The 25,499-nt window shown below is 39.8% G+C and overlaps 4 protein-coding genes across 4 annotated transcripts; 1 reads left to right on the top strand and 3 right to left on the bottom strand.

Annotated features, from left to right (window-relative positions):
• Positions 1-3,881: 3,881 nt before the first annotated feature.
• Positions 3,882-5,759, bottom strand: LOC126755901 (uncharacterized). Its single transcript, XM_050468624.1, has 5 exons — positions 5,749-5,759; positions 4,938-5,262; positions 4,777-4,859; positions 4,302-4,692; positions 3,882-4,207 (listed from the first exon to the last, which is right to left on the bottom strand). The coding sequence occupies exons 1-5, from the start codon at positions 5,757-5,759 to the stop codon at positions 3,980-3,982; spliced, it is 1,038 nt and encodes a 345-aa protein (XP_050324581.1). The 3' UTR covers positions 3,882-3,979.
• Positions 5,760-6,867: 1,108 nt separating this feature from the next.
• On the bottom strand, positions 6,868-8,503 carry LOC126754816 (uncharacterized). The gene is made up of 5 exons (XM_050466976.1): positions 8,242-8,503; positions 7,829-8,180; positions 7,684-7,772; positions 7,201-7,621; positions 6,868-7,138 (listed from the first exon to the last, which is right to left on the bottom strand). The coding sequence occupies exons 1-5, from the start codon at positions 8,436-8,438 to the stop codon at positions 6,971-6,973; spliced, it is 1,227 nt and encodes a 408-aa protein (XP_050322933.1). The 5' UTR covers positions 8,439-8,503; the 3' UTR covers positions 6,868-6,970.
• A 5,626-nt stretch (positions 8,504-14,129) lies between these two features.
• LOC126754824 (uncharacterized) lies at positions 14,130-15,285 on the top strand. The gene is made up of 2 exons (XM_050466986.1): positions 14,130-14,384; positions 14,462-15,285. Exons 1-2 carry the CDS (start codon positions 14,373-14,375, stop codon positions 14,897-14,899), a joined length of 450 nt encoding a protein of 149 aa, XP_050322943.1. The 5' UTR covers positions 14,130-14,372; the 3' UTR covers positions 14,900-15,285.
• A 1,152-nt stretch (positions 15,286-16,437) lies between these two features.
• LOC126754809 (protein deadpan) lies at positions 16,438-24,330 on the bottom strand. Its single transcript, XM_050466961.1, has 3 exons — positions 23,210-24,330; positions 21,618-21,713; positions 16,438-18,983 (listed from the first exon to the last, which is right to left on the bottom strand). The coding sequence occupies exons 1-3, from the start codon at positions 23,348-23,350 to the stop codon at positions 17,496-17,498; spliced, it is 1,725 nt and encodes a 574-aa protein (XP_050322918.1). The 5' UTR covers positions 23,351-24,330; the 3' UTR covers positions 16,438-17,495.
• Positions 24,331-25,499: the final 1,169 nt, after the last annotated feature.

The following is a 25,499-nucleotide window of genomic DNA, read 5'->3' as shown; positions in this document are numbered from 1 at the left end:
ACATCATTTTTCTATTTGCACATTAATGCGGCATTGCGATTTCATTGGATTATCATTGAAGGCACTGTCACCGATTGCTTTTACTGAGTGCATTCGGGTGTCTGCGGAGTGGACGCTTACAGCCGTATTTATGTTCGTCTCGACTTTCAGCGTCCAATCTGCAGCGCCCCTACAACTTTTTGGGTGTGGAGCCGACACATTTTCTTTATAGGGAGTAAAATATGTGATCGTCAATATACCATCCCATGTTCTCAAAGAATTCATCGATATCATATAGTGTGGAAGTACATTAAGAGATATATTTGCCAATTCTCGAATACAAAACACACAAACACACAAGTTAGTGAGTAATTTCGGTGAGAATTATGATCATAAATGCTTCTTCTTTCTTCTTTTTATTTCATCATCATATTTGCCTAGTTACATATGTATAACTAATTGTCAAGATGGCATAGTTCTAATAAGAACACGTGTTCTAACAAGCTCATTCTCTGCTTAACCCTTTCAGGCCTGAGAAATTAAAGTTTACAGATTTTAACGCCGCTTCGCACAGTTGCTAATATGACCATCGTGAATGTAATAAAAATAAGAAAAAAATTATCCGAAGAAAGATTCCTAGAAAAGGGACTCGCACAATTGTGTATTACCGGTCTTAAGGCCATATTATTGAAAGAAAAAGCAGTACGATTTAAAAATCTTATTTCAAGAAAAAAATGATTTTATATTGATGGAATGTATTTAAAAATAATATTCATTTACATTGATTGAAAGCGATCATTTTTTTGAGTGGTACTCCTGAAAACAGTTTTTATTTTTGGTTAGGCAGAGAAATACATCGCATTTGGAGCATTTTATTCTAGTTCTGCTTGTACATTCCTTCACGCGGCACATCCGCGGTGTTGTCATATCCATTGCCTCTGGCCAGTGATCATACCGATCAGTACGTACATCAACGGGAGGATACAGTGGTCTGTTTCTTTTTGCAGCTGGCTCTGCTGTGCAATACGGAACAGGTGAATTAATTGGCCTTTCAGTGAATTTGGCCAATACTTCGCCGAGCTCAGATTTAAACTTAAATAGGTCTTTAATATTCTTTTTTCGCATGCCCGCCTTTAGTGCATCGGCTCTGTACTCTCTCCATGCATTGCATACTGCCATGTCAATCAAATGAAAAGTTGTTTTTACAGTCCATTTCTTCGTTTTTATAAAAATTTTGTAGTATTCCATTGACTGATCAGCTGCGTCGACTCCGCCCATTTTAGCGTTGTAACGCTTCACGATTTGAGGACATGGTACATTAATGTGCTTGCGTTCCTTTTTGCACCACCAACTGGGTCTTTTCCACATTCTGTGGATACTAGCGTAACGCACTTGCTATCGCGCCATTTAACTGCAACTACATTACCTTTCACAAACTGGCTTATGTCTCCTCTATTCACATTTCGGTCTAACGGAAATCCATCCTCTGCACAGGCAATCGGTTTAAAGCTATGCTCCCAGTAGCCTTGTAGCCGAGTTCCAGGAGCTTTTCTAAAAGCGGAATCGTGGTAAAGTACCGATCAAAATAGAGAAAACTCCCTTTCGGCAAATGTTTTGTCAATCTGATGACAATAGACGGTCCAACTCCCAAGCCAGTGTCAGAAAAAGTTCCTGCTCCTTGGAATATTTCGAAATCGACGACGAGCCCGCTGAAAGTCGCAACAACAAGGTTCTTAAGACCAACAGGTCTCGGTTTATTTTTAATGTATTGCCGCATGGACGCCCTTCCTGTAAATGGGATCATTTGCTCATCAATCAAGTATTCCGCAATTTCTGGTGCTAGTGCTTGGCATCGAGATCTAACGCAGTCTATAACCGGCTGATTCCTAAACAGTTTGTTTGTCGGAGGCTGTAGAGTATCACCAAATTGAAGGCTGTTCCTTAATGTAAAGAATTTATCTCTGGTCATCGCGTTTTTTATTTGTGGTAATCCGAAGCCTTCCGACCAATACATCCGGACTCTGGGGTAAGCTAGGCACCCATTATGATATGGATTCCATAATGATTTTTAATATCGGCAGCAGTAGCATTGAGGACACATCCATGCTGAGATAAGTGATACTTATTCGTGAAAAACGCGGCGTTTTGAAAATGATCTTCAGGAAAATATTTCTGAAAATACTCCATGGGTGTACCAACTAAAATATTTCCTTGATGACTTGTTTGTTGGGGGGCGTCGAGTCAACAAAACCGACGCTCTTCCAGACTTCATCCCGAGCAGATACGCTTGTATTTACATGACTTACAGTGGGTCTTGATTAGCTGGAAGTAAAATTTCATCTTCCGAAGAAGTTTCATTAAAATCTGACTCGGATGAACCGCCCATTTGCCTATTTGGTTGTTCCCAGAGCGCATGATCATTTGAGTCACCAGAACTAAAGTCATCATTGGAATTTTCCAATATTTGGAGAACTTAAAGCACGTTCTCATCAAGATTCAAATTGAAATGACCTGGAATGACACAATTGTGCGGGTAAATGAAAATGCGTGGTCAGAGCCTGAAGCACACAATTGTGTGGTCCTTTTTTAAACTTGTCCAAAACACTTAATTTAATTATAATTTTTGACAATAAGACAATATATAATTTATTTAATATTTTTCAATACACATTTTTGCAAAACATCACGAATTTTAAACACTGCACAAAATGTATTTCAATTTACCTTTTTCCATTCTTGACGAAACGGCTGAACACTTCAAAACTTTGCAAATTGTGACAAAAATATACAAACAATCAAAGCAACTGTTAAAAAGGACCGTTAGAAATAAATGGCACAATCACTGCTTTCGGGTCTTAACACGTAGTAAAGCGAAAAAAATTTTTAACATATTTTTAGTCTTACCCGCACAATTGTGTATTGAAGGTCTGAAAGGGTTAAGGGGTTACATGGTTTACGAGTTTACAAAAAAAACGATGTGTTATTGTCTTAATAGATTCTACAACACCATATAATTATTAAATATTGTCATAAATTTTCAAGTTGATCCGAGTAATAGTTTTGGAGATACAGCCTTGAGAACTTGTGCGCTCGAGGCTAGCTAGGCTGAGTGCGCCGTCTTTAAAGCGTTTTTTCTCGAAACTGTGTTTTTGAAGTCGGTTGGCAAGATTTCTCGAGAACTACTCAACCGATCTTCATGAAATTTTTACACAGGTCTTTGAGATACAATTCTTAAAGGCTTGGACGAAGGATTGTTTTTTTCAAATACAACAATTTGCAAAAAAATGTCGCGAAATTTTCACTGAAATTTTAATTTTTTTGTAAAAATGTCTGGCAAAATCCAATTTTCAGTTTTTTTCTTTCGTCCAAGTTCTAAGTTAAGGTTTTAAATAAAACACGTATTTTTTGACTTTAGATGCCAACGTGAGTGAATTTTTTTTTCGAGGGGTCTTCTTTTTTCCAAAAATTTCAGCATTTCTTTGTTAATAGTGTATGTTTGTTACAATAAAAAATTCTAATAAAATATTTAATTTTTTATATGAGAAAAACTTGTTGAAAAAAGTCTTTTTTTACCCGAGGAAACTCATGTAACTCCTTAAAAATATGCTTAGAAAGTATGTATGCTGAGCCATAGCATTAACCAGCTTTGTGAGCAAACTCGCTTCTAAAGGCACTCATTCCAAACGAAGCAATCTTTACAATGTTAACTTTTGCAATCTTGCTATGCTGTAATATTTCTAGAAAACTATCTAGTCGGGTCAAAGAGTCAAACTAGTTGGAAAGTGGTTTACATTTTATGAATTTCACTGGCGGGACATAGGCAAACGTGAAAAAAGTGAAGTCAAATTACTTTTCTAAACTCAGCCGAAGGTTTACAGTTGCAATAAAAAATACTTTCATACTTCCGTATACAAACGTAACGAGTATTGGAATGAAATTCTATTTATTTTAGTAAAATGAGTATATTTTTTAGTTATTAGTTTTAATTATTTGTGTTCGCTCAAATAACATCATAATATCCTTCTGTATTCTTCACTGTAGTTTCACCTTCAGCCGTAACATGTAAGGGAATATAATCGATAATATTGGCGACCTCGTCTGGGGGGCAGCAGAAAGTGTAACCAAGCGTTGGTAGGCGTCGCAAGTAGCCGAATTTGCTTTCGTTCAACCACTCAATTTCGTCGCACATATCAACAGCGCAGAATGGATTATGCTCGGGGTCTTCAGCCTATATACAAACACATGTAAAATTGTACAAGGCATTTGTGTATGTATGTATATGTATAGTATGTATTTTTTTGCGATTGGGGCATATCACTTACATAAGGTGAATTATGTCCGATGACAACAAACTCTTCCACATCATCGGCGGCTAGGGATTTCACGTAGGCCCACATATATGCCGGTACCAAAACCTCTGTGTCACTAGTTTTGACGGTTAGTAAATTCGTTTTTGATGAAGTGCAATTAATCGTAGCCGATGGCATGGTGATGTTGCCATAAGTGCCCACACTAACTACATACGATCTTTGGGCAGATTTCGTTCGTTGGCCAAGCGCTTCGAGGAAGTAGCGCCAATTCTCCTCGCGTAATTGACGCCACCATATGGTATTAAATGTGTCCCAATGTTGGAGTTCTATCATTAGCGATTTGTCCTGTATTAAGTTGTCGACTTGAAATTGGTTTGCCAAAGCGCTATCCAATGAGTCCTTTCTACAAATAGTAAAAAATGATATGCTGGTTATACATAGTATGTATTTGTATCTCCTATATAATATGAAAAGAAAGAAAACTCACTTTATAAGATCAAAGAAATTGTTTAAATCGTTGGTTTTCAGGTCGAAATCGAGGCTTACAGACAACACTCCGGAGTTATGGTTCTATTTTATGCAAAAAATGTACACGTGTCTGTTAAAGGATTTGTGTGCTGCTTTACGAGTAGAAGGGAATGTGCATACCTTTTTGGATATTAAGACATTCTTCGGAGAGACGACATACATGGCGAATTTCAGCGATAGTGCGTCCAGATCGTAACAGATGCCAGCCTTGATCACCTCGCCCACATCAACATGGTTAAAACCGATTGCGTAGTTATTGAACCCATCACATTTTGGTAGAACTGTGGTGCTCTCATAAAGTTTGAGTTTTATTTCGTTTAAGCATGATACTCTTACGTTCGTATGAAAAACATTATTAATTTTAATCTTTTTGTTAAAGCAATCGAACTCAACTGTATTTTGATATATTTCAGATTGTAAACTATTATCCCAGTGGTTGTAATCGCTAGAAAGGCATTATTTTCATTAAACAAGTGCTAAAACTGAGGCATTGGAAATGTCTCTTTCCCTTACTTTCTTTGGCTTTCAATTTCAATTCTCCATCACTACAATATGCTTTAACTGAATCTTCAAAATACACAGTATTTTCACGCGCTTTGAAGGCTATGGTCCTGGATCCAAATGTTTGCGTGAATAATGGCGAGATTCTTTGAACCGACAGTGTACAAGTTGACACATAGTTAAAGATAGAGGCAACTGCCACAAGAAATACAAAACAGTGCAGATTCAACATTTTCACTTCGTCGTCACAAATTTTGAATAGAACTGTAAAGGCAGTTATTGTTGAAGCTCCTTTTATACACAAAAAGCAACAATACAAATATACAATTTAATACTGGGTGAATATTTTCAACGGCATAAAATTACGATGACAGATAAGAGCAATGCTGTACGGGTTTTATTCAAGACTGTTTGCTTCCAATGACTTTACTGGCCTGGCATGTTGCCTTTGCGGCGAATGTTTTGGTGGTGATGGTTAAATAATGTTATCATAAAATTGTTTATATGTTCGATCCAATATCATTATAGTAATATGTCAACCGGAGACCCACTGAGCGTTAAGTTTCGAGAAAGTAAACATTTTAATAACTGGAGTTCAAATTCGGTGAGATCTCTTTACTTCTTCATAAAAACGCAAGGTATTGCGGCAACACCCTTTATTTGTAATTCTGCGATTAAAAAATGCCATTCTTTATAGTTGATTCATATTAATTTGTTATCTGAGTTATATAACTTCATATACATGATTTAATGAAGCAAGGGCTGCAATCAAGTTGTTGTAAAGCAATTATTAATCACAAAATGCCTCAAACATTTTTATACTCTTGCAACATGTTGCTACACGGTGCAAGTTTCACGAAAGACGGAATAGCCTTGAGAGCCGAGGTGCAAGCTGCTTGGATTTCCTCTGTCGTCTCAAAATGCTTGCCTTTCATCGGCCTTTTCAGGCAAAAAACAAAAAAATTAGTCGACGGTCTGAGCTCAAAACTTTGCGCACACGAGTCACAGTGTCGATGTTTGTCATCAGGGGGACCTCTTCCCGTTGCTAAAGCAACATCTGGGTAAGCTTGTTTGATCATATCAAACGTCTCTGTCGCAGATTTACCGAGTTTCACACAGAATTTAATCGCATATCTCTGCTCTAACGAACGGCTTGCACCACTCACAGAAACACGTCGTGCGAAAATGTTTGTCCTGACCCTCCATGTGCTCGGAGACAACCGACCAGCCAGGAACGCCTTCTACCGAATCCAAAGTACAGTCGCGGCGGAAGAAAATCAGTCCCATTACTTTCCGGACAAACCCTGAATTTTCCTAATAACGGTACATATTTGTGCTTATAATGAAAAATCTGCCTTAGACCCCATATAACTAACAAGCCTTATTTTTATTACCTCGGTTTTATTCCTTGCAGGTTGCAAGAGCATGAAATGTTCGGTTATACCCGACATTAGCGCTTCCTTACTTTTCAACAAAGTATTTTATCGCATTACTGCTTGCTAATCTTTTAAGGGCAGCAATATTTCAGAGAAATTACAAGTTTCCGGTTAGACATGATTTTAGTTCTTTATTCGAAACTGATAACCGTTATTTTCTATAGTTCATCGCACGGTTAGCAATTTTCTACAGTGCTTTTAAATTATTTTGCCGCACTAATCTAATGGAAATTGCTTGAAAGACTGCGCCACCTCTTCTGGGCGACAGCAGAATGCAACTCCGAAGGTCGGCATCAGACGGGTGTGGCCAAATTTGCTTTTCTGCAGCCAGTCAATCTTGTCGCATATATCGTGGCAGAATATTGCTGAGCTCCTCAAGTAAAACTGAAAAATGTTGAATATATTTAGAAAATTTAGTTATATGGTGCCGTGGTGGATATGCTCACATAAGGCGAATTGTAGCCGATGACAACAAACTCTTCGTTCACGTCGTCTTTCAGAGACTTCAAATATGACCAAATATATACCGGCGGCTGTACCACTAAACTGCCGACCTCAATCGATAAATGATCTCCGTCGGCGGTTATGTTGTTGCTGCCAGTGTCCGGTATTCTCAACTCACCTGAAGTGCCAACATACACCCTGTATGGGATGAGCTTAGAACGTGCGATCAGCGCGTCCAAATAGAAACGCCAATTGCCAATGCGTAAGTTGCGCCACCACATTGTATTGAAGATGTGAGCAAATTCGGCGAACTCGGCCTGAAGCGGCATATCCTGCAGCAGGCTAACATAGTCAAAGTCGTATGTCTCCAATATCGGCACTGTTCGCTTGACATTGTCCAATTGCTGATTAAACTCGGTCTGACTGCAGAAAAAATAATAGCCATGAGAGGTTTTTGGCTGGACCATATACGCTTGCAGACATACCTCATAAAAGAAAAATATGTATTGAGATTGCCGAGTTTCGTTTTGAAATCTACAGTCAATTGATTTTGGCTTAACGCCGAACTGTTTAACTGTAATTGCAAAGCAAGTTAAGGGGTTGCGAGCAATTCTAAGAAATTTGACTCACATTGATGGTTTCACCATACTTAGGCCGGTAGGCCACGTAGTTAACGTATTTGAGCGCGAGTGTGTCGAGATCATAGCACATGCCCGCCGATATGATATCCTTCACATTCGGCACAGCAAGACCCATGGCATAGTTCATGTACTGCATGCATTTCGGCAATTTCGTGCCACTCTCGTATAGTGTTAGCGCCCAAGCATCCTTGCAGCGGACATACACCGAATTCACGTTCGTATCCTTGTAAATGCTGGAATTCGCATTTCTATAATACAGTCGATAGCCTTTGTGGCACTTAAATTGTTTACTGCCATCGATATTGGTATTCTGCGGGCTCCCATTCAATTTCGTTTGAATACTAAAAAGCAAAAACAAAAGTATATATCCAAGCGAATCAATACAATTGTGCAATCACTCACAAAATCCCGGTTAAGCAGTGCACCTCCACTTCGTCCGTTTCATTAAGCTTGATGGAGCCCTCTTCCTGCGCGTACATGACACGATGGACACCGTCCGTTTTCATTACCACCGGCAAGTTGTCGTGGAAGTGCAGCACACACTCGGCGTGCGCATGCGCGACGCTGCTCAGGAGCAACAGTGTTAAAGCAAGGAACATCACTTAGTCTAATTGTCGTTTTAAGCCGTTGATGGACGTTGTGTTGCTGCTTGCGGCGCTTAAGTTGTCACGTATGCAACTATGTGCTGCAAGCGCTCCACTTGGCTTTTTATTGACACTCAGTTTTCGTGAAAGCATTGATTGACAGTTGCTTTGGCTAACGGTGGACCTCATTTGGGGGGGTGGTGCAACTAGAAAGATGTTTTGTTGGCTGCGGCAGCGCTTAGTATCGCCGTCGTTCGCTAAGAAAACATCTGCGCGGCAGATATTGAGAAGATGTCGCATTTATTACATACAGAGCTATTAAACGCAAGTTTTTTGTTGCGTGCGCTTCCCAAAATTATGGCAAGGCGATGCCAGAGATTAACGGTACTTTAGCTCAGCGCAGTAGATCCGTAAAAATATGGGATGGGAGGTATCTCATTCCCGTTCACTAGCCTTGTAAAAGGTTCTCTCGATAATCGATCAGCTTTTTTGGCTCTCCATTTACCGTTCACCAAAAAAAGCGTTTTGGGAATGTCGTGTCAATTTCGCGTACCGACTTCGGAACACATTCATTAGTCAGAGGAGGGTACAAGTTGCACCTACTCGGATGTTACTTTTTCTCAAAGTTCTTCTTTTAAAAACTCCAATTCTTTTTTTAATATCCCTCTAAGGTATTGTATAGGGTTTAGTTCAGGAGAACCGTTACATTACAAGTTTTGAGAAATATGTGCTGTCATTAGCTTGCAAAAACTCCCATTTTAAGGTAATTTCTTCCTCGGCATATGAAAGCATCAACTTTTCCAGTATATTAACGTAGTCCGGAGTATACTTTTTTCTTTTAACCAAAATATCGGACCAACTCCTGAGGCGGAAAAGCATCCCCATAGCATGATATTGTTCACGCCATGTTTGAAGATTTTTTGGTGTGTTTAAGATCGAAGGCACTATTTTTTGGGCGTCTTGAAAATATTTTTACATCAGATCCGAACAAATTAATTTTAGCTTCTTCAGACCATAATATGTTACTTGACTGAAGACAGTCTTTTTACGTTATTTTGGTTTGCTTAGAAGTGAAACTTTCCCAGCTGAACGGGCCCTCAAATCCCTTTCAATTAGGCTATTCCGCTTTGTCTGACTGGTCATCGATGCCCGCAAGATATTCTTGAGGTCTTTTGAGGAAGAAAAGGCTTGTTTTTTCTGTAGGAATCAAATGCCCATCAAACTTTTGGGATGTGGTTCGCTTCCTGCGTCGTTCTTTTTTTCTTCAATAGTGTAAATACACAGTACCATCTATAAGTTTATCGCCACAAGATTTATTTAAATTGACGCCAAACAAAAAATGTCGATTTCAAAATATTGGGCCAATTATGAAACAATCAAGCGTGTGAATTTCATGAGAACAGAAAAATCTCCTCAATATTCCCATGCACTTTATATGAGTATTCGTAAGCAAGAACAACAATAACAACTGCTGCATACGAGTATATGAATGTAAGTATGAACGCACATACATATGTACCTGTTAAAGGCATGTACATATGTCTTTATGAAAAGAATCAAGGAAGGCCCAAAATAGTAATCGCAGTTGCAGGATGAGCAGCTCGAGCAGAGAAGCAATGAGAATGAACCTGTGCAGAGTGCGGCAGTGGATTCCTGAGCTACCGCATAACAAGTGCACAATGACTTACATATCTATAACGCGATGAGCATTTGCCAACATTAAGGTAGTTCAAATTTTTCTCAAAAATATTGATGGTACAATAATATGTATTAAACATTGAGTAGTCGAAAAAGTCTTTTCGTATTTTGTCAATAGATGTCGTTGCAGTCGTATATCTCCAGTGCTACGAAACTCATTGTGTCATACCATATTGTGTTGAAAAGGTGAGATTTTAAGCATCATTTTACCCTTTAAAAAATTTAATTTGGGAAAGCTGAAACAAAGTTACAGCTGTTCAAAAATGAGTGAAAATAATGAAGAGATTTTCTGTATTTTAAAATTTTTGTATAAAAAAGAGAAGAACGCCACGCATGCCACCAATGAAATTTGTGAAGTTTACGGAGACGATGCTGTATCAGTTTGTGTAGCACAATAATGGTTCGCTCGCTTCCGTTCTAGTAGTTTCGATGTGAAAGATGCACCTCGCTCTGGTCGACCTATCGTTGAAAAAGTCGTTGAAATTAATGAAAAGATTAACCAGGACCATCACATCGTTCAGGAACTTAACATTCATCATCAAACGGTTTTGAATCATTTAAAAAAGGCTGGCTACAAAAAGAAGCTAGATGTTTGAGTACCACATGAATTGTCCGCGAAGAATTTAATGGACCGAATTAACAACTGCGATCCTTTGCTGAAACGAAATGAAATCGAACCATTTCTGAAGCGAATGGTAACAGGAGACGAAAAGTGGATCAAATCCGACAATAATGGGCGAACAAGATCATGGTCCAAACGTGGTTAAGCTCAACAAATGATCGCAAGGCTAGGATTGACGCCTCGAAAGGTTATGCTGAGTGTTTGGTGGGATTGGAAAGGAATCATCCACAATGTGCTGCTTCAGCCTGGTCGAAGGATTGATTCTACATTATACTGTCAACAACTGATGAGATTGAAACAAGCAATCGAAAAAACGGCAAGAACTGATCAACAGAAAGGGCTTCGTCTTCAATCGGGACAACGCTAGAGCACACACGTCTTTGATGACTTGGCAAAAACTAGGAAAGCTTGAGTGGGAAGTTTTGATGCATCCACCGTATAGCCCTGACCTTGCATCATCGGACTACTATTTGTTTCGGTTAATGTAGAACTCCCTTAATGGAGTTAAGTTGGCTTCAAGAGAAGCCTGTGAAAATTATTTGTAGTAGTTTTTCGCCGAGAAACCAGAAAAGTTTTCGACAAAATGGTACATATTTAGTACATCGAAGTGAAAATGCTTGAAGTTTGATTAGAAATACGAAAAAATTTTTTCGACTAACCAATATTACGTACAAAAGATGATCAATTTTATATTATTTGATTTTATCAAAGCTAGACTCTTCCTTTTTACTATAACTTCTTCTTCTTCGTCTCCACCTGGTCTTTCCAATGGAGTGGATATCTTCCCCTTCCTCTGCTTCCGCCGGCGGGCTCGAATACTGAACGTCCAACAGCCTCGGATTATGTATAACACATCAGCAAAACCACAGCTTAATGAGCTATACATATATGTATGTGTTTTGCATCGTTACCAAAAATAATGAACCACCTTAATATACATACATACTACATATCTATTATTTCTGTGTATATGTATGGATAGGTATAGTTGTGTGCCGATATTTACGCTGTCTTCAACAACAACAAAGCAGTGTAAAATCAGAAAAAGTGCACAATAAAAAAGAAGCAACAAGAACAACAAAGCGGCAACACCTTCGAGTATGTGTGGGAATTTTTCCGCCGCAGCGAAAATGAACAAGTGAAATGAGAATCCACGCCTACGCACACAAAAGCCCACACCTACACACTCACACAGGCCGCGCATAGATATCGCCGGCACACATGTGCCTCCTGAAGAGGTGTGCGTGTGAATTAACGATTATTAATGCATGCGAAAGGATACGACAAAGGATAAACGCAGTTAAAGGAAATGAATTTTAATACATTTTATTCACTTTTGATTTTTTCCAAATACTTTCCTCTGCACATTTTCTTTATTAAACCACAGCATCGAGATGAACGTGTGAACTTGGTGGCTCAGGTGTAGCGCACTTGAGGATCGGTGTGTCAGCATATGATGCTTGCACGCTTAATGTGCATAGCGGAAAAGGAGTGTGTTTGTTCCGCTATCACGACGGCGATGCTTGTGTGTGTGAATGCGTGCAAGTAATTCAATCATTTGCCTCTCTCCTGCTTCGCAGCGGAAATGCTGTAGTTGGAGAAGTGGCAGCACGCAAATCGAGTGACTGCCACACGCTTACTCTTCTGACAATTAAAAGCGGAAGTCAATTTGTTTGCATTTACAAGGATTTCCCATTGAAATGTTTCGAACAGTGTGGAACCAAAGGTATTGTCTGCTTGATAGCTGCTGACAGAAGCAAGTTTTAAAAGAAATTTAAATCTTTTTATTAGCAAGATAATGCAGATTTTATTCAAAGTTCATCTAAAGTCAAAAAGGGGTTCCATGGTTTTATCGAATAAAAAACAGCTTTTTTTCTTGGAAAATTATTTTCTAATATAAAAACTGAAAATTGGACTTTTGGCAGACATTAAAAAAAAATTAAAATTTCAGGTAAAATTTCGCGACATTTTTTTTTCAAATCAAAAAAAATTCCTTCGTCCAAGTCTTTAAAAATTGTATCTCAAAGAGCTGTATAAAATTGTATGAAGATCGGTTGAGTAATTCTCGAGAAATCTTGCCAACCGAACAAAAACACAGATTCGAGAAAAACTCGTTTAAAGACAGCGCACTCAACATAGCTGTCCTTAAGGCTGTATCTGCGAAACTATTACTCGGATCAACTTAAAATTTAGGCTAGAGGTGTAGCAGAATTTAAAAAGAAAATTAAAAAAAATCGATTTTTGAAACCCGTAAAAACCAAAGTAACCCTTTAATTGGTTATTCAAGTTTATAAATTAAAAAAAAATCGAAATCTTTTTTTCATAATTCGATTGTTTAGATATAAAAATATGTTAAAAAAATAAAGTTCGAGCTTTTCTTAAAATTGCCAAAAACGTTCGAAATTCATGCCTTTAGACTAGGATACCTCCTTTATCTTCACACAGCCAACCATGTGAAAAGCTGGTTAACACACTGTGCACTGTTACCGGAAGTATTGTTAAATGTTTTGTGTCTATTGGCGGAAGTAAACAGCTCTCCTATTGGCACTCGATAGAAGAGACTGTAGGAGCCTGATGGGAATACTAACTGGCCACGGTCTGCTGGCGACCCGCAAGATGGGGCTGACAGATCGGGAAAGACTGCAGGAAATGCCAGAGCACGGCACAGGGAAACAATGGAGCATCTCGTGTGCACTTGTCCCGCATTGACAAGACTACGCTCTAAGCATCTGGGGTCCCCACAGTATTATATACTGGAGGAAATACCGACAGTGAGGCTGCAGAGTCTGTTGAAATTCGCGTCAAAAGATGACTACTTCTCTTGGACTTAGCAAGTGAACTCCATCTGGTATCGCAAAGAGCCAAACAGGTCTATGCGTGGCCTATCGGCCTATCAGATTAACCTAACCTAACCCAAGTGCATTGTGAATACTTAAGACGGAATTATTAAAATTTATTTTCACCTATTGGACGATCTTCGGAAACTTACCCGACCACTTTGAGTCTCATATTTTCTGGTCTTAAGCCATAAAGTTGCTTTGTACCACAACGGAGAGCAGTGTGACAAGCTGTTGAAAATAGCAAAGTGCTCACAATAATTTGTCGCGCACTGTATTTACGTATGTTTGCGTATGCCGTGCGGAAGCGGCCTTCAATCATAATTATTCGCACTTTGTGCGAACGTGCAAACTTACATACACACTCACGCATACGCTGACGTTTATGGTCACATACAAATACGTAGAGAGTAATATTTGCATGCCTGCATGTATGTGTGTGTCTGTCCATATGCATATATTTAAAACTGCACGCATTTTGATAAGACCCGCGCGTGTGTGTATGTGTGTTTATGCTATATAAAGCCGCAATAATTTGTACTACTCACAATCGTGTGGTGCAAATATTGATAAGCGTGTATAAAATTAGCCCAACTCCCGTTATCGTTGCTATAAAAAGGCGATCCACGCCAGGGAAGTGCGATACATGAATGCCGTTGAACAACAAAAAGGTTGAGTGCCAAAGTCAGGTCCAGTGAATTCAACGCAAACGCAGTGTTCGAAGGAAGGCAGGCGTTTTCCAGGCGATCAAGTCCACAACCGTTTAATATAAGAAACAAAAGGAGTTCCACAATGTACCACTTTGTAAGTATTTGAACTATTATGGAGGTTGCCTTTTACTAAAATCGATTAATTAAAGCTAATTCTTCGTCTTAATTTAGAACATAAAAGCAATTGTACTCTTTTCGTACGTACTACTTCTCGCTCTCCAAACGACGACTGCACGGCCGCTCAGCTCCCACGAACACAAGCCAGCCACACAGCAGCCTTACGGCTTTTTGCCAAAGACGAGAGACCGTGACATGGTCACTGAGTTCCCACACGCCGTCGATGAGCCAATACTACACGAATTGGATGCGGCTTTAATGAAATTGGCCAATGTTTATATGCAGGCGCTTTTCTCCGGCACACACACGGCTGAGTTGGAGGCGGAGTTGGATGCCTTGGAGCTGCGTCTCTACGATTTGTTAGACTCGCTTTATAGGGAGGACCGTATGCCGGAATATATGAAGTATGAGGCCGAGGTTACGCATCAAATGATTGTCTACAACTTGCTGAAGAGACTCTTTGGGTACGCAAGAGATGATGCGGCCGCGTAGAAAGCTGATGAAGTTGACGAAGGCAAGAAATGAAGATCGCGTGAGCGCCAGAGACAGCAGTAATAGCAGTAATGGGACTCGTAATGATCAGCTCGCCACACAGCTGACTTTTCTCGAAACAGTGACGTTATTGTGTCTGGCAAGGGATCAAATGGTGCATAAAACAGTTAGTGCTAAGTGCTTATGAAATTAGGGTTTTAAATGTGTGTTGTGGATTGAAAGAGATTACATTTAAAGGATGCTTCACTTGTAAGTCCAATCAGTGAAATTTCTCCATATGCAAATATTTATATATAAATCTTAAAGTTATTGCTCGAGGAGGATATGATGGTATGTACTTATTGCAGAGAGGTAAATTGCGCATAAATAAAGAGCAACTGAATGAAGTCCAAATGTTTTACTCCTAACTCATCCCTTAAATAAAAAAGTACTATTTTTTTTATAATGGGTTGTCGAGAAAGTCTTTTCGTATTTCTAAATAAATTTCAAATAATTTTTTTTTTTATATTTATAATGAACTTTAATAAACCAAATACATATGTACCATTTTGGCAGACCACTTTTTGCCATTTTTCCGCTAGAGACATTATGCCATCAGTTTAAAACTATCTGGTTTCTCGATCAAAAACTGCGTCAAGTAGAGTCATCAAAAATATGTGTGATGATTGCTTGCTTCAATCTCATCAGTTGTAGACAGTAAAATGTAGAATCAATCGTTCGACTAGGCTCAAGGGGAATGGTCGCTTTCCAATCCCACCAAACACTCAGCATAACCTTTCAAGGTGATCTCGGCTTTGCGACCATATGTTGAGCTTCACCACGTTTGGACCATGATCTTTTTCACAAATTATTGTTGTATTTGATCCACTTTTCGTCTCCCTTCGCTTCAGAAATGGTTCAATTTCATTTACTTTCAGCAAAGAATCCAGATGTTAATTCGGTTCATTAAATTTTTCACAGACAATTCAAGTGGTACCCAAATATCGAGCTTCTTTTTGTAGCCACCCGTTTTTAAATCATTCAAAACCGTTTGATGATAAATGCTAAGTTCCTTAGCGATGCCGTAGCTGCTTATGTGACTATCTTGGTCAATCTTTTTTATAATTTCATCGACTTTTTCAACGATAGGTCGACCAGAGCGAAGTGTATCTTTCACATCGAAATTTCCAAAACGGAAGCGAGCGAACCATTGTTGTGCTACACGAACTGATACAGCGTCGTCTCCGTAAACTTGATAAATTTCATTGGTGGTTTGCGTGGAATTCTTCCCTTTTTTGTTTATAAAAATTTCAGAATATAGCGAATTGCTTTATTATTTTCACTCATTTTTGAACAGCTGTAACTTTTTTTCAACTTCCCCGTATTTAATTTCGAAATTAAGTTTAAAGTCTCGCATTTTCAACACTATATGGAATGACACAATGAGTTTCGTAGCACTGGAGATATACGACTGCAACGACATTTATTTTGACAAAATACGAAAAGACTTTTTCGACTACCCAATATTATACTCACATCTCACTCCTTAAACAAAAAAGTAGTATTTTTAAATATTTTGAAAATTTATTTCCACTTTTGGTTTGTTTACACGTCATTCTTAAAGTACAAATTAAGGAATTAATTGCTCTACTTTACTCTCCATTTTTCTTGGCAAATGAATGCTCTCAAAAGAATTAAATTTATTTACAAATAATATTTGCATGTCTCTCATATAGAATTCAAAATACAATGCATTGTAATAAGAATAATCATTTCTCAAATAATTAATGAAATATAAGATTATAATTTCATAAACGCTCTTTTCTTAAAATATGATCACGTGTATATCCTAAAAGTATGCTTAACAAAAGAAATGACTTAAACATGCAGCAGTCAATGTGCGCTGACATTAATTTCTAACTGTATTTCAGTTTGAATTTTCAATAATGTGAAATTGGCTGCCTTGTATTGGTCGTCAGAACAAACAAAAAAAACAAGCGAAGATAAAATTGATTAAAATTAAAATATTTGACTTATTTGGTATTACTCGCTAAGTTAATCAAAACATCAAAATGAAAATATCCATTAAATCTATATAATATATACACATAAACATATGACAAATTTGAACAACCTTAGACGAGACTTAAAACATAAATAATCTCTTCACAATTAGATGAAGCACAAAAACAAAATATGCAAAACTTAAAGTGACGACGTAAGCGTTGGTATATACGAGTATGTACATGGGCGTAGGCTTACATCTGCCTCTTTCTATTGACCATAAGACTAAAATGCGAGTTTGCCGTGTTCCTTTTCAAAAATTACTTTCAACACTAATACATGTACAAAACATTCAAAAACAAACGTCAAAAATTAAATTGGCAAAGAAAAACCTTAAAACTTAACATTGACAAGTGTGTGAACAGAAAACAAAATAGTTGTTGTTGCACTGAAAAATCTCGATAAATTACTTCAAATTCATCAAAAAACCGTTAAGTTGGTCAGCTATTCAGCACGAATAGTTGACAGCTTCGTCGTTTGAAGCACACAGCACCGCAGCTCTGCCGTCTCTAAATCGCACTTTGCGCCAGACAAAGTCGACCAGCTCAGCGCTTCACCACGGTCGCCACATATTATCGCCGTCTTCTTTCAGCTCCTGCAATTTGTGCTTTTGCTTAACCAAAGTGGCCTCCGATGACGTCTCATTGCGTTTCGGCAAGTCCAAGGCAATTTTTTTGCTGGCTGGTGTCTCGCACGCATCGCTCGAGTCCGCTTCGTCGTCTAGCGAGCGTTTCAATGAACCGTTCAATTCGACGCCACTGTCGCTGCAATCGTTGTTGTTGCCACCGAGGCCGAGACTGCTGGTGCTAGTGTTGCAACTGTTGCCGGCGCTGCCGCTGGTGGAGGACACCTGTTGCTGTTGCAAATGCAGTGACAATTTGGCAGTGCTGCTGGCAGCTGACGAAAGCGATGCAGCGGAGCTGGTTAGCAGGGATGACTCGGCGCTGGTTGGTGTGGAAAAAACACCGGAGAAACTGTGCTCCTGTTGGTGGTCGCCGGTCACGTCGAGCGGTGGTGTGGCTGGACGCGAGCCAGTGAAGTCGGAGCTGGTGTGCATGAGTGAGTCTTCGCCCTGGCTAGACACCGATGAGATGGGACTGAGCGGCGGGCTGTTGGTGGCTGTGGAGCTTTGGTGGTGCAGTTGGTGTGCGGGTGCTGCAGCACGTTGTTGCTGTTGCTGCGTTTGCAGTGCGCTTGCAGCCAAGAAGCCGACATTGTTATTCAGCTGAGCGCCATTGACTGGAGCGGCTGCGTTCACCTGCAGTTGCGTTGGCGCAACTGGCGGTCTGCTGAAGGCGCTCAAACGCTTGTAGTTCGCCGCAAAGTCGTTGATGGGGATGCCTGTTGCGGGCATGGCTGTGGGTGCTGCAGTGCCTGTTGTTGCGCTCGCCGCTGGAGATATTGCCGCAGCGGCACTTCGGCCGTGCGGAAAGTTCACAAATGGTACGGCATTGTTGTTGTTACTCACAATATTCGCATGCGCTGTGGTCGGCATAATGAGTGCGAATTCGCCGGATGGCAAACGCGATGGTATCAATTGTACGCCACCCATTTGTACCGGTGGCATGGCCGACGCAGCTGCGGTGAGATTGTTGCCGAAACTGCCATTGTTGTTATTGTTGTTGTTTAGGTCTTGTGGCATCGGCGGAAAAAGCGCTGCAGGCGCGCCAGCAGCAGCCATTGCTAATGGATTAGCGGCCAAAGCGGCACCAAACAGACTGCTCGGGGCAGACATGCCGATGCCTAGTTGACCGCGATAGCCATTATTAAAATTGCTCATCGAGCCCAGTTGCTCCAAGTTACTGGCGCAGCTGTTGAGGTGATTGGTGAGACGCTGGCGAACCATAGCATCAACGCCGTCCAGTTGGTTAATGTAACGATTGACTTCCTCGGCGCATTCTATGAAGCCGGTCTTGAATTTGTGCACCACGGTCGGATCGGTTTGAATGGCCATGTTGAGCTGTTGTCGCTGAACGGATTGCAAGTGCTTTACCGTCATCTCCAGAATGTCGGCCTTCTCCAGTTTAGTGTGACGGGCGGGCTACAGAAGGGAAAGGAATGCTTCATAAGTATTTGCATAACAAGGTTTCTTTTAAAAAAACGGATAAGAGCGCCAAGTTTTAAAAATTATGAGTAAAATGAAAATAACCAATGGTTTCATTAGAAATAAATTAAGTTTTATTATTAAGTAACTAAACTAAAATGTGGCCTTTTTTTCGACACAAAATATTCTAGAAAGATTTGCTGCCGCTGGATTCTTTTTAACAAAACTCTAGTCTTGGGAATATACGAAAGGCTTCGTTATGACATGAGAGTATGCTTCAGCTCTAAGCTCCACAGCTCTTCGCGTTTGACGAAATGCTCTGCTATGCCTTCAAGTATTTCACACATTTCCGTGAATTGAAAATATTTTGAGCTCTCGCTTGTTGGCTGCTTTTTTCCATTAAGCTTCTAATTGATTGCAATTTGTACGAAAAATCCCATCATAAGCGTTAAGCGAAAAAGCCAGACCGCAGAGCACTTCGCCGAAAACACAGTGGGGACAGAATCGCAAGATGAAAGCGTAAAAGAGGTTCAGTATGCAACATACATGCACAAGCTCATAAGTATGTGCCACATAGGACCAAACTGACCACAAAACTGCTTATTTATGTTCGAGTTAACCGAGTCACTTAAAAATATCAGTACAATATTTGTTTTTGTATTTGGCTGCCAGAAGAAGCATTGATCGCTGATGATCGGCACACGATCGTGACAGACAACATAAAAATGAGCAAAAATAGCGAGCTGCCGGGCTGATGGGAGGCTGGAATGCAAGCGAAGCTCGATGAAACGCGAACGGGTGCGCTGTCAGGCGATGTGTGAAGCTACTTGTAGTCGGTGGCAGATCAGCCAAACACCTAGGCATCCACGTGTGTACATAGCAGAGATCACTTATGGACAGCCCGTGTGCTTTGCAACCGTCTGCAGCCGACGCTCAAAGCCAAAAGCCACTAGATGGCAAAGTGCAATTGTTCTGTGGTTTGTTGTCTTTTCACATTCGCATTGCTCTTATTTTGCCGATGATCTGCGCTCGAGTGAAGCGGCTCTTCGTAAAGCGCTGATCAATGCACATGCATACATACATACACACAAGCACATGCAACGTCCTCGTCGTTTTTCGCATATTTGCTTTTTTTGTCTCACTGCTGAATTTTGCTGATTCACAACTGCTCCACACGTTTCTTTGTTTGTGTGGGCTCATGTGTATGTGTGTGTGTGTGTGTGTGCTGACCAAGTTTCCCACGCAACACGTTTACCTTCGACTTGGTTTTGTTGTTGCTATCGTTAAGCGTGTTGTTGCTTATATTGTTTACCTTTGCTACTCCTTCTTCTGAAGTCTGAAAGCGAGCGCCGATCTGCCTCACGATCAGCAACTAAACTCAAGTTCGCTCTCAACCAAAGCGACGACGATTCGTGATAATGATGATCACATAATCATTATCATAGGCGGCATAATGGTCAATAGTGGTGCTTGTGTTGTTGGCGTTTTTTCTCACACTTAGCACTCGAAGGCGAGGTTTTGCAGAACAGCAGGATCATTTTATTTTTTTCGTTTTGCTTCCCAATATTTGTTCGTGTCTCATAAACACATGCAAGTAGTGCTTGTTGGTACGTTTTTTCTTGGATTCTCGCTTTTATTCAGCGTCACAATGACCCGAAACAGGTTCCCACTCAATGGCCTCGCAATTTTCTCATATTGCCCTTTAGCCTGAAACAAGTGATTCTATCATCGTCAGTCGTTCGCTTTTATCAGCGCCGCCAGTGCTGCCGCCGGCTTGTTCACACACACTCAAAGGACATGCGTTTTTTGCTGAACCATTCTTCCCCAACTACACACCACACTACACTACACGCTTTCTTCGATACGGTGTCTTTAAAAGAATTTTACACTCAATTTAATTGTTTATAATAACAAGGGAATATAAATTCCAACAACAAAACCGCAAGGCGTATTGGCGTGGCGCACCGCAGGACACTGCGGCTACAGCGAGTCACTGTCGGCGAGAGCATTAGCGTGCGAACCACTTGATCTTGTCATGATTTGTTGTTGTTGTTGTACTTTTTAATTGATTCTATTGAAATTTGACGCCACTCAGTAATTGATGGAAACAGTTTCATGGCACTTGCTCCGCCACGAATTAAGTATGGTAACCGTCTTATTAGTAAGTTGTAAAAGTTGGGAGGCTAAAGGCTTTGGTCGGACTTGCTTCGTGCAATGTGTACTTACATACATTTAAATATGCATATATGTAAGTGGAGGCTTGCAGAAAATGTCGAAATACTTTCAGCGAATTTACTTGCCCTATTGAACTCAGCAATTGATAATCTAGTATTCTATGATTTAATGCTTGTATTTGCTGCTGATCTTCACCGATCTTTTTGGAATGCGAACGCGCGTTGTGGTTTCGCGCGAAAGTCTATGTACAAAGTGGTCTAAATTTGCTTTATACACTTTAAGAGACTTAAGAGGATGTGTGCTAGAGATATTATCAGCAAGAGTTATCCTAGCTTCGTCCGTTATAACCTCAATGCAAAGAGTTTCCCATTGCGTTAGAGTAACTAAAATAGTTCTACAAGGCACTATTTGTCAGAGGGTCTAGGGTTTTTAAAGAAAGTGGCTTCAAGAACTTACGTCTTTCTTCATTGCTTCCAGTATTAGTGATTTCAGCTCGTTCAGGCAGTGATTTATGCGCGCTCGCCGTCGCTTCTCCATAATTGGCTTGTTCGTCTGCAAAAAAAAGAAGTAAAAAGTGAGCAGCATGTCTATTCTTTGAGACAGAAAGCTTACATGGTGGATAAAAATGTATGTATGGTAAGTTATTAGTATAGAGCAAGTGCAGTGAATGAGCTTGGATCGCCGGTTTAGCTTGGTTTATAAATTAGAGCTAGGAGCAAACTTTTACTTTCATTGGTGCTGAATTTCTTGGTTTAAATAATAGAGGCTGAAGATCTTTAGGTGTGATAAAAATAAGACTTGGGGCTATGAGTTAAGTTTCTAGGGGTTACCCGAGAGAAATATTCTATTTTCTTAGGAACATCATTTCAAAAAAGTGCCTTCCCCGTTTTTGAATGAGCACGGATAACAAAAAAAAGCAAATAAAAAACTCAAAAAAAAACAGAAGGGTAAGAGGAATTTAAAGAAAAAGCTTAAAAAAAATACAAATTTCAAGTTATTAAGGCAGGCTCCCCTGCTTTAGAGGCTTCAAGAAATCGATTTTTTTTTTAATTTTTTTGGGAGAGAAAGATATAATTTTTTAAAGTGAAATCTCTTAGGTTTATAGCTAGTATATATTTAAACATCATCCGAAAATTTTTTGGATACAAAATCTTCGATATTCTGGCAATTGCAATTGCCCGTTGCATCTCGAATGTGCATTCGTCAGACGGCGGGCAGAATGCAGTTCGCAATTTCAATTGGAAACAAAAAATTCAAAGAGATTCATATTTGTTAATAACGTAGCTTCTAGTGAAACTAAGAAAATTCCAAAAAAAAAGTGTAAAATTCAAAAAAAATTGAAAATTGAAAAAAGTTTTTTTTTATTAAAAAAATTTTACTTTATGTTGTTTAAAAATATGTTCAAACTCGACTTTTCTTAGTTTTTTAGTTTAAAAAAGATAATTTAATGCCAAAGATAATAAACTTTGTCCCAATTCCATATGACGTTTAGTTTTTTTTCTACCCTGCCAGCCAATTAAGAAAAATCGTAAAAATGAAAAAACGAGAAATCGCGCGTCAAAGTTTTCGCTTTCTGCCCAAGCGCTTATATATCTGCTAGATGCTCGGTCACTATTTCCCTTCTAGCGTCCACAATATTTCGAATTCCAATCTATAACTTTGGGGATATATTCTTAGATAATTTAAGCAAAAAAAAAATCGATTTTTTGAAACTTCTAAAGCAGGCTCCCTCCCTTACTAAATCACAGGAAAAAGCAAAATTTTGAAATTTCTCGCAGCAAGTTTCGAAATTGATGCGAAAGCAAAATATTTGCTCCAAGACTCTTTGTATCTAATTTTAACCATTTTACTCCAAAATATGGAAATTTCGCGGAACTGTTTAGTTTCGAAATTCGAAAGCAAACTGTTTGCTTCAAGACTCTTCGAATCCAATTTTACTTAATTGTCTCCAAAGAGTTGGGATATTGGAGCTTTCCGCGGAGCTTCCGTCATGAAATTGTTCGCTAATATTGAGCAAGATTTCTAGTTTTTTTTTTAAATCTATGTACCTTTCTCAGCTCGGCTTTCGATAGTCCATGCGGATTGGACATTTGACCCTGTCCGCTGCCGTTGGCACCGTTATAACTGTCGCTATAACCGTTAGAGCAATCGAAGTCATCGTCCGAATGATAATCGTTTTTGTAATCCATTTTTGTAGTTCCAACAATTGCAAGTTTCTGTTTATCCACTTATTTAACGATTTCGTACTCGAAAAGCACTTTTAACAGCAACAAAAATTTTTGGTATTTTTTTAATTAGCGACACATGCGCACACAGCAGTTTAAAATGGTTAAATTAAAATCTCCAAACACAACACTTAACAGAAAACTTTGGTCTACACAAGCGACTTAAGCGCAGTGCTTTTTCTTTTGCTCTTTATTGCACAAAATTTCTCAAAAACATTTTTCTTCAATCGTTTAGTAGCATTTTATTATTTTTTTGGCATGTTTTTTGTCGGTTTCACAACATTTAACGAATTCTGCAATTCGTAAACAAAACTCTTAGTACGAAATATACGCTTGCATGCTTTAGCGGTTCTTTTGCAGCGCGCACAACACACGACCACGCGCGTTCAACTCCAGCAGGATACTGATCATCAGGATAGCGCACACTCAGAACGATCCTTACGTTTGGCAGAACGGTGCTTACGAAGGCGCTGCCAATGGACGAGGATCGTCACAGCGCCTTTGACTAGCATGCGCACGAAGTCACCGTAGCCAGGCAGCAACTGCACACACGACTTGCACACGAACAAACGACGACTCGGCTCCTTTACGTATAGTATTTTCTCACGCTCAGCAAAACCGGCTGCCTTTGCACTTTTATTACCTGAGTGTCTGAGCTCGCTGCCAGCGCGCCAGTGAGTTATGGTGTGCCGTTTGTTGGCGTGTTGGTGCTGACGGCGGTGGTGGTGGTGTGTGTGTCGTGAGACTCACAACGGCACAACTAGACGTTCAGCCAGCCAACAAGACTGTTAGCCAAAGCGCACAGGTAAGGAGGCGCTGTTGTCTTCTTTGCAGTTTGTTGGATGTTTGTAAGTGTCTGCTGCGCTGGGAGGCGCTCGCAAAAATCGTTGAGTATGTGATAGCCGCGTCTGCGAAACTGCGCTTACTGCAACTGTGGCGGCGCGCTCAAGTCGCGAGTATGTGAATTGTGACGAAATGTATCGATGTTGTGGCAGCGACGGACGCAACATTCCAACGCGCGTTGTGCGAAGGGGGCGAAATTCCGCTGCATGGTCACTTTCCGGTTAAAGCGTGGATGTGGGTGAGTGTGTGTGCGTGTGTGGTTGTGCTTGCCACGTATATTACCCCTATTGTCATCATTTTTATCACAACATCAACGTGGTTACGGACACACCAACAGTTGTATTATATTGGGCTTTTCATTTATTTAAATGACGGATATGAGTGCTGAAATTGATACAGTGCAACGAAAGAGAAATCACTCAACTCAACTACAGAGATTTTAATTTATTCATATATGTTATATATATTATATGTTCACATATACATACATATATCAATTATACGAATCGGGTGTGTAAAGCCCCCGCTTAAGTGTAAAAATGTGATTTATTTTGCGGAAAAAGAACGCCAAGTACTAATTCAAAATATTTCAGCGGATGTGATGGCATGTGAAGAACTGTTATACTCATACATATATATACATACATGCCGTACATATGTATGCAAAGCGAAAGAGTTACACGAATTTAAAACGATTTCTACGATAATTTACACCTCAACCGCCGTGGAAAAATCTAAAAATCCACTTTTATCTCGGAATTGCGCTTTTCTCAACTTTCACTGGCCAAAATCAAAATATAAATAAATTTTATTTATTGAAAAGGACTATTTTTGTAAAAAAGGTGTCTGATATCGCAGCTATGACTTCTCTCATAATTGGTGAATTATTAAACGGCATCTTTCCAATATATGCACAAAGCAATTCGGTTTGCTCGCAGCTTCCCGACTCAAATCACCGCGCGTGTGAAGCAATCAAGGCGCACACACACGTAAGCAGCGTTCCTCGATTGGGGTGTCGGGTAGGTAAGAAAACTTTCTTTTGCTCTCACAATGCAATTGCACATATACACACACGCACACACACAGACACTTCGGGCTATGCATATGACGTGCCTCAATATCGACAGCTGCACTGCAAGACATATCAGAACTGAACTTGGGCTGTACTTAAGGAGGCAGGGTAGGTTGATCGGTCGGTCGAACGGTTGGTTGATTGCTACTTCGATATGGCGATATGGGGGTTGGGTTTTTGTGTGTGAGGCGCACATAC

This window comes from Bactrocera neohumeralis, chromosome 4 (assembly GCF_024586455.1).
Source record: "Bactrocera neohumeralis isolate Rockhampton chromosome 4, APGP_CSIRO_Bneo_wtdbg2-racon-allhic-juicebox.fasta_v2, whole genome shotgun sequence".
Taxonomy (NCBI): Eukaryota; Metazoa; Arthropoda; class Insecta; order Diptera; family Tephritidae; genus Bactrocera; species Bactrocera neohumeralis.
This window is presented reverse-complemented; position numbering and strand designations above follow the sequence as displayed.